Raw genomic sequence first — 9,097 nt, 5'->3', positions numbered from 1 at the left:
CATTCACTGCTGTCTGGTATGAACAGTGAGCAAATGACCGCTATTGACAGTTCAACTATTTGGTCCCTAGTGTTAAGAGGTATATTTCAACCAACCATAGAAACAAAATAATCAAACAATTCAGTTCATTGTTTAAAATTAAGCTAAAGTTCATTAAGCACAGAAACTGTTTCAGTTTTCATATTTATCGCCAAAGGGGGAAAAAAACAGTAAGGTATACGCTTACCAGAGAAATATGTTACAGTTGGTTGTTTGTAGCCATGGAAACAGAGTTCGAATACAGGAAAGAGTGCGTGCTAGTAGTAAAGGAAGTAGTAGTACGTCACCAACCAGCATTTTCACAACACGGCCACTAGAAACGTCATTGTAAACATAGCCAGTGTCGACGGTCTCTGGAAGAAAAAAAATCATAGTATGGAGATATAAATATCATGAAAGACCTCTCGTTTCCGGACTTTAGTTCACGGTTTAGCTCGCTGACCGTCTGAAGCTTCAGTTATCGTCTCATTGCTCTTGACAACAGAGAGGTAGGTGTTACTGTCATTTTAATTTTGATGTAATTATTATATACAGTACCAAATGTTAATGGTTACACATTGTTCATTCATTGTTATTATAGTTTAGAGGCAGACCCGTGAACAAACTAGAAAATAATTAAAGGGATAGTTCACCCTGTCGTAATTTCCTTATGTCGTTTAGATCCTGTATGACTTTCTTTCTTCGGCTGAACATAAAAGAAGATATTTTGAAGAATGTTGGTCACCAAACAATTTTGGACAATTATGAACAAAAAGACACTTATCATAAAGTCTTCTTTAATGTTACACAAAATAAATTAATGTATTTTTGGAATGTCATGGGGGTGGGTAAGCGATGACAGAATTTACATTTTTGGGAGAACTGTCCCTTTAGCTTGTTTTCTCTCTGAGCAGGTCCTAACAAAATGTCACAGATGGATCTCCTCATCACAAATGTAGCTGAGCTCCTCACCGCTGCTGTCCAGGAGGTGTTGCAGCTCATGGGTCAGGCTATGTTAGAGTATCAGAAGGAGTCTGCCAGAACACGCCTGGAGAACCAGAACCTCCAGCAGAAGCTGAAAGAACTCCAGGAGAGGATGGCTTCAGGTGAGATTATGGAGAGCTTGTAGTTACTGAATTAACTGAAATGAACTGTCATGTAAAAATTCTCATTCATCTTCTTTTATATTTTAGATGAAGTCCTGAAAGTCTCTTTTCCCAGAGATGAGCTTCATTTAGGGGAAGATCATGTTCATCATAGAGATTCAGTAGTGAGCAAGGAGGTTCTGACTGACAATCCTGTTCATTTAAAGCTCGTTTTAGATGATATTACTGTAGGCAACCAACATCATTTTCTGCTAGGGACCTGTGACTATTCTTTGACGATGCAAAGACCCCTCTCCATGGATAAGAGTAGCCCTCCGAGAAGAATCCCAAACCCTTCACCTGGCAGCAGAGAGACTCCAGTAACCAGCAACACTGAGACCCCATTGGGCTCAAACAAAATTAAGGTGGAATCCAAACCAGAGCTTCTGGAATGTTCTGTTACGGAAGAGACAGGCAATGCGGCAACACAAGCTCCTGTTGTTCCCATGCAGGATGCAAATGAACTCAACCAACAGCCTGTTCCCACCTTTTCCAACAATGTTGTCAATAACCAGCCATGTAAATTACTAAACTCTACTTCTAAACAAATTCTTAGGTCACGGGTTGAGAATACGGTCCATACAGGAGATGTTCACAGCGCTCCGAGTATGAGTGAGAGCAGAGAGTTTCTGCACAGCTGTCATGTGTGCGGTAAGACTTTTGCGACTCCCTCCAGCCTCGGAGCTCACTTTGTATGCCATTCAAATGAGAGACCTTTTGTCTGCAAGTGCTGTAAGTTCAGGTTCAGTCGTTTAGCTGATCTGAAAAAGCACGAGCGCATTCATACAGGAGAAAGGCCGTATAACTGTTCTCTCTGTGGACGGAGATTCAACCGAACAGAGAATCTCAAAAGACACTTGAGGAAGGTTCATTATGGAGCAGCGCTGTGAGCTTTAAATTCACAGCGTGTGTGTTTGCTGGCTGCAGTATGATAAGAGCATTTATATAATTCAGCTTGCCGACTTTGGATCACAACATTCATTTATATCTCACAATGACAGATACAACAAAAATATTGTTTTCTCACACATTAATATGATGCATTGCCAACTGTTTGCATCAGACTGAATTGAAATAAATATATAATCCTTATCAGTGGTTGAAATATGATACATTTATAATTATAAAACAACACCAAAGGATGATACATATGTGGTAAAACTCGATTCATATTCTTGATTTTTTTTTTTTTTTTTTTTTAAAAAGCAGTCTAATTCTCATCAAGGCTGCACTTATTTAATTAAAATGCAGTAAAAACAGTAATATTGTGACATATTATTACAATTGAAAATAACTGTTTTCTATTTTAATATATCTATTTTAATAAATGTTATTTATTCCTCTGGCATTTTCAGCATCATTACTTCAGTCTTCAGTGTCACATGATCCTTCAGAAATCATTCTAACATTTCTTATGTTGAAATAAAATATTTTTGTTTACACAGTGCTTTTTTTCAGGATTCTTTGAACAGAAATAAAAAAACAGCATTTATTTGAAATAGAAGTATTTACTGTCATGTTTGATCAATTTAATGCATCTTTGCTGAAAAAAAAAAAAGTATTTCAAAGAAAAGAAAAAATCTTACCCTAAATTTTAGCATTACTTTTTTTTTTTTTGCAATAACTGTTAGAAACTGTTTCTCTCACGGGTTGGTGAGGCCTTGTTGACTATATAGGAATACATGATCGCTGCTCCAACCCTGTTGTCCTCATTGTTTTTATTTTTACAGTTTATATTTATGACACTGATATAAATCTTTCAGTTCTGTGGCTGAGTTTTGGCAAGTAATTAAAAACTGACAGATGTTTCGAAGTGAATATCAGTGGAAACGAAAACATTTTCCATTTCTTTTATAACCATTTACTTCAGCTTCTCTTTTTCCTCCATTCCACACGCCACTCGTTCCAATCCAATAGTGTCCGATCTGTCTGCCACTTTGCTTGATCCAGTTCTGACAGAGACAAGCAGAACAAGGATTACAAATTGCCCATATTATTCATTTTGTCTCTGAATGCAAATAAAATGTTTCTTATTACAGCATGCATTTCTCTTACCTTTTAGAAATGTCTGGAAAATTTGATCAATCATCTTATGACTCTGTGATACTAACTCCCATGGGTCTGGAAAATAAAACCCAGTATTATGGAAAAGAGGCTACTATCTCTCAATCGACAAACACTATTTAAAGAAGGTCTTTCTTTTATCGCAGTGCTCACCCTTAGTGTTTGAGAGCTGTTTGAGTGCACCACCCAGAGAGGAATCATTGAGTAACACATTACGGAGACACAAGGCCTGACATGCTGCCATTATTTCATCATGCACAGAAGCATCACTTCCAAGACAAACACAGACAGTACCTAGCAAAGAAAAAAAAAAAATTCCCAGAAATGTGTCATTGTTTTGCTTGAGTAATAGTTAAGCATACTGCCTAATGTAATTTTAGACCACGTTATGTCTGCTGCTACTTGTATAGCAGAATTGGGGAGCTTTTTGTACCGTTTTTTATTCCAATGAGATACGGTTTGCTGTTGTTCTTCAACGCCAGCTGCAGTTCTCCTGGCCTTTAAGTCAAAAAGACATCATTTTAACAGCCAATAATGTTTTCACAACAATATATATATATCTATGTCTTGACACCACAGCTAACAGAGCAATTTTGTCTTTACTGTCCCAATTAGAGTTGCAAAGGGGCGGAAAGTTTCCGGAAACTTTCCACGGGAACTTAACCTAGGGAATTTTGGAAATATTCCAATTTGGAAACTTAACAGGATTTTATGGGAATTTACAGGAATTAATCAGATTTATAATATTTATATAAAATGTATCATATAAAAACAAATGTAAACATTTTGTTTGGTCATAACATGAAATAACATTTATTTTTCACATTCAATTAATTATAATTTAGTAAATATGTAAATTATTTTTTTATTGCAGCAATTGTTATGTGTTATTTATTTCAGTGTCACATGATCCTTCAGAAATCAGTCTAATTTTGCTGATTTGATACTTATTTGTTATCATTGTTGGAAACAGTTTTGTTAGCATGTTAGAATGATATCTGAAGGATCATGTGACACTGAAGACTGGAGAAATGATGCTGAAAATTCAGCTTTGATCACAGAAATAAATTATATTTTTATGTATATCAAAATAGAAAACTATAATTTTAAATTGTAGTTATGTTTCACAATATTGCTGTTTTTTCTGCATTTTTGATCAACTGTGCATGTTATGGACTGGGGGAATGCACAGTGCATGCAGGGGGTGTGGCCTCAACTAAAACTGCCTTAAATCTGGTTGTTTTAACCAAAATTATGTTGCAAGATGTTTTTTTTTTTTTCAATTACATTTAAGTACCCTGTTAAAGGCAAATTCCCCATTTATTCTCATTAATTCCCATATATTCCCATTAATTCCCATATATTCCGTTAATTCCCATGAAAAGTTTCCAGCTTTGAAAATTCCCGAAAATTTAGTCCCAAAACTTACAGAGGGCACTAATATATTATATATATATATATATATATATATATATATATATATATATAAAATTCAGTGAATGAATATAAAACTGGGTTTAAAAGCAGATGAACAGACTCTTGAACAATGTCTCCAAGCCTCACACCCAACTTGATGGGAACTGTCCTTCCAAGTGCTGCAAAAGAGGAAGAACATATTGTTGATTAGATGTGTAGTGATTGACCCTAATCATATTAATCCTTACATTAACAAAGAGCAAGAAAATGTGATTAGGTTTTAAGGCCATACACAAGAACACAGGTTCCTTCTGATTGGCCTCCAATGGACTGAGCAGTTGACCAGTCAGCAGGTACCGATGGAGGACTATGGACAAGCGAGCCTCATTAAGGGTTTCCATAACAACAGACCGAACAGCTTTGTAATTTGCAAACAGGTGGAGAAGAGTGAACAGGAAGAACAGGATGAATGTCAACCTGCGTGAAAGAACACAAATCAGGTATCTGGCACACACTTTATGTAGAGCTTGGCTTACATATGAGGGTGTGACTCACAATGGGTTATCTGTTACAAGTGGGATAAGTGCCAGGCTGACCAGCAGTCCTGCCAGGTTCACCAGTGTTTCCTTGTCAGGAAAGAAAGGCAGAGAAAAGACACACTGCTACATGACACCACTAACACACATAATGACATCACTTTCCCACACTAAGGGGGAGTTATGTTGGGAAAATCCAGAAAGAAACGAGCAAGTAATTATTTAGCATATGAGAGAGAAGGTGAATAATAACCTGGCTCCCATCTTTGGCAGAGATATCAGCCATGTTGTTTCTGCGAGCTTGATGGACAGTTAATGCAGCTCTTGTCGCTCCACCAGCAACTCCTACAATGGACTGGAATGACGGAAATAGAAGAATCACCTGGATATTCACTATCAAACAGATGATGTCTTAGGCACAGTCATGTTGACGTTTAGAGGAAGATGTTGTTAATATTTTACCTTAAATATTCCAGCAATGCAGACGATTAGAATAAAAAAAGGAGGGAAATGAGGGGCTGCAATCTCCATGAACATCGCCACGTCATTAAGAATGTCAGCGAAGAGCCTGAAAAGACAAATATTTAAAAAGTTTAAGAAAAGTATTACAATAAAATGTTTATTCAAAAAACTTTAAAGTCTTTAGTATATTGTACCTCCATTTTTTGGCTTCTGAATCTAACTTGTTCCTGAAACACAGGGTGACAATTAAATACTATTTCACAAGTTCACACTTACAAATAATCAGATTATAGTACAAATAGTATGTGTATTTGGTGTGCTGTCCAAAGAGAGGGCTCCGAGCTCGGTTTTTTGGCCCGAACCCAGAGTACTCCCCCTGTATTTTTTGTTAGGAAGGATGCTGAAAACCGTCAAGAAACATAGGTGAGTCAACTGCGTAGATATATATATATATATATATATATATATATATATATATATATGTCTCCACTCATGCTGATTGGGTAGACATGTTGATTGCTGATTGGAATGATGTGATGATTACTGATTATTATTAATTAGATCATTTAAATGTGTTCTTCCCAAACTTTGTTAATAAAACATCATAAAACAAAACATATTCACAATCTGAAATGCCTGGCGAAATATTACCCTTTGAGCCAGGCAAAAAGGATTCTTCCCAGCATCCCTGTTCCATCTGAACAATGAGAGAGAAAATGGTTAGAAAAAGTATGCTTTCGAGAAATAAACATCAGTAGTAGGGTTGCAAAGGGGCGGAAAGTTTCCGGTAAATTTCTGGAAACTTTACACAGGAACTTAACCGGGGGAATTTTGGAAAATTCCAATTTGGAAACTTACTTTTTTTTAAAAGATGTAATATAAGTCTAAGGTGTCCCCTGAATGTGTCTGTGAAGTTTCAGCTCAAAATACCCCATAGATTTTTTTTTAATTAATTTTTTTAACTGCCTATATTGGGGCATCATTATACTGTTACATTGTTTACATTGATTCTGAATGAATTTGAGGCTGTGCTCCGTGGCTAACGGCTAATGCTACACTGATGGAGAGATTAATAAAGAATTATAAATAACAATTATAAATAATTATATAGAAGTTGTGTTTATGCATTATACAGACTGCAAGTGTTTAATAATGAAAATAGCAACGGCTCTTGTCTCCATGAATACAGTAAGAAACGATGGTAACTTTAACCACATTTAACAGTACATTGTAGTTATATTTCACAATATTACTGTTTTTTCTGTATTTTTTATCAAATGTGCATGTTATGGACTGGGGCAATGCACAGTGTATGCAGGGGGTGTGTCCTCAATAGCCCTGCAGTAAGTAGTGTACTGTGTGAATGTCAGGGTAAAAATTCAACTGAAATTACATTAAATCTGGTTGTTTTAACCAAAATTATGCTGCAAGATGTTTTTTTCAACTACATTTAAGTACCCTGTTATAGGCTAACCTGCAATTTTGCAAATTCCCCGTTTACTCCCATAAATTCACGTTAATTCCCATATATTCACGTTAATTCCCATTTATTCCTGTTAATTCCCATGGAAAGTTTCCAGCTTTGAAAATTCCCGGAATTTAGTAGTTCATCATGCACATACCCCTAAGCAGCCATGTTATTGTAGCTGCTGCAACTGTAGCTTCTTGATTTCCAACACCTACACCCCTCAGGGAAGCTTGAGTAGCGAGTGTGCCAGACAGAGAGCTGGAAAATGCCTGGGAAAACAAAAGGCAGTGCTATGATGCTAGTTATTTTATATAAACATTTATGTCAAGTAGCTAGATCACTCTGGCATCATCAGAGAAGCATGCAATGAGAAGAGAGCTACATCAAAGTAAATGTTGCTATCTTTTACATGTTGTTTTAAATGGAAACTAAAGCTGTAAATTTGAAAACAAAAGCAATATTTTAAAGAATCCTTGTTATTATAATTATTTTTGTCCAAATGTGCACTAAATACATTTTCTGATGTATTTTCTTTATGCACCTGGCTGCCAATGATAAGGGTTGATACTGAACAGCATGTTTCTATGGGTGTTAGATGTCTATGGGACATGTACCTGCACAGTGTCCCAGAGCTGATACTGTAAGTAATCCTCACTGACACTCTCAGGATATCCCTGTGGCAGGAAAACACTCTGGGAGAGGAGAGATCGGTTAGTGACATCTCAGGGAGTTTTGTAAGACTTTTATTCATGCTTTCAGAATAAGTCACGCACTTTAAACACGCCAGAGATTGAATTTCCCGCCAGGCTGCCGTCCACAGCATCCTTCTGTCTCTTCATCCTCCTGTCCTTCAACAGGTATTTCCAAGACTCCTGTGAGCCATAACGCTCTGTAGCAATCACCCCTTCACAGTCCTCCATCTCTGCCATCTGCACATGAGCCAGTCTATTAAGAAACAACCGAGCAACTAAGTGATATAACAAACAAAAGTCTTTTACTTTGAATTTGACTCAACTGTAACCGCAGTCTCACACATTGCAGCTCATAACTGAACAAGTTACAGGGTTGAACACAATGGTGCTTTCTATATGTTGCCACGCTGAGCAGTTTAACATGCTAAAGACTAAAATTACAATAACATAAAGGACTTTCTCCTTGCGTTTCAGTTGAGATTTATGAGAATCGCCCACCTCACCCAAGTGTCACTCTTCCGTGTTTAGATTGAATCGCCACGTCACGAGCATGTCGCGGCTTGTGATTGGCTCGTGGAATCTGACGTGTGCGCAAGAAAGACCATTCAAAAAGAGTGAGAAGATTCTCTGCTAATGACTGTAGATAGTAGGTTTGTTCAGTTAATTTCTCATTTTTGAGGTTGTGTCATACACAATATATTTATTTCTAAATGTTATATTTTTTACTTAATTTTGTTTGTAAATTAATGTATTGTTCTGTATAAATTAGTGCAGCTGTAGCTTGAATTTTTTTCTTTCTTTTAATTATCTTAAAGAGAAACAAGAAGGGAAAAAATGACCAGTGTTTTTTTTTTTTTTTTTAAGCTGTTTGGCCTCTCCTGAGCTCATTGTCTGTCTCTTTGTTACCGTGTCAGCTCGACCCAGAACAGTCGACCTTCACAAGCACACCAGAACAGAGCCTGTGTTAGTCTGTGCATGTGTGTTTGAGTGTCTGATAGAGACACTTACAGAACAACAGGTCAGGCCAACAATGACATACTGAACAATATTAAAGCTTCAGAGAATCAGTTTTGGATATTTCTGATTAAGTGGCAGTCAAGCTGCTGATGCCCAGTGCAGTGGGTTATATGGTTTTGCCACAAGATCTCCACAGCACAAACACAATTTTACTATTTATAACATTATTACCATTCAAAACTATCTTTTAAAGCAGTGGTCCACTTTAACCAGTGGGGCGGGGCCCATGCGAGTATCAGTAAACTTCTAAAATAAGACAAAAAAAATATTTAAATATGC

At 36.7% G+C, this 9,097-nt stretch overlaps 2 protein-coding genes across 5 annotated transcripts; one reads left to right on the top strand and one right to left on the bottom strand.

Annotated features, from left to right (window-relative positions):
• The first annotated feature begins 257 nt into the window (after positions 1 to 257).
• Positions 258 to 2,068, top strand: zgc:113090 (uncharacterized protein LOC553741 homolog). Its single transcript, XM_067375017.1, has 3 exons — positions 258 to 527; positions 933 to 1,124; positions 1,212 to 2,068. Exons 2-3 carry the CDS (start codon positions 944 to 946, stop codon positions 2,051 to 2,053), a joined length of 1,023 nt encoding a protein of 340 aa, XP_067231118.1. The 5' UTR covers positions 258 to 527; positions 933 to 943; the 3' UTR covers positions 2,054 to 2,068.
• A 911-nt stretch (positions 2,069 to 2,979) lies between these two features.
• On the bottom strand, positions 2,980 to 8,342 carry rusf1 (RUS family member 1). 4 transcript variants are annotated; one of them, XM_067374995.1, is made up of 15 exons: positions 8,305 to 8,342; positions 7,883 to 8,054; positions 7,724 to 7,801; positions 7,264 to 7,378; positions 6,293 to 6,338; positions 5,836 to 5,868; positions 5,642 to 5,747; positions 5,433 to 5,534; positions 5,199 to 5,269; positions 4,936 to 5,120; positions 4,765 to 4,822; positions 3,661 to 3,725; positions 3,381 to 3,521; positions 3,219 to 3,284; positions 2,980 to 3,115 (listed from the first exon to the last, which is right to left on the bottom strand). In XM_067374995.1, exons 2-15 carry the CDS (start codon positions 8,036 to 8,038, stop codon positions 3,030 to 3,032), a joined length of 1,308 nt encoding a protein of 435 aa, XP_067231096.1. In that variant the 5' UTR covers positions 8,039 to 8,054; positions 8,305 to 8,342; the 3' UTR covers positions 2,980 to 3,029. The 4 variants fall into 4 exon arrangements, with proteins under 4 accessions (XP_067231096.1, XP_067231087.1, XP_067231078.1 ...); XM_067374986.1 differs by having other exon boundaries at positions 8,300 to 8,315; XM_067374977.1 differs by lacking the exon at positions 8,305 to 8,342 and adding an exon at positions 8,125 to 8,290 and having other exon boundaries at positions 7,883 to 8,038.
• Between the last annotated feature and the right edge of the window lie 755 nt (positions 8,343 to 9,097).

Source organism: Chanodichthys erythropterus, chromosome 3 (genome assembly GCF_024489055.1).
Source record: "Chanodichthys erythropterus isolate Z2021 chromosome 3, ASM2448905v1, whole genome shotgun sequence".
Classification (NCBI taxonomy): domain Eukaryota; kingdom Metazoa; phylum Chordata; class Actinopteri; order Cypriniformes; family Xenocyprididae; genus Chanodichthys; species Chanodichthys erythropterus.
Note: the sequence above shows the minus strand (reverse complement) of the source record. Positions and strands in the feature narration are given on the sequence as shown.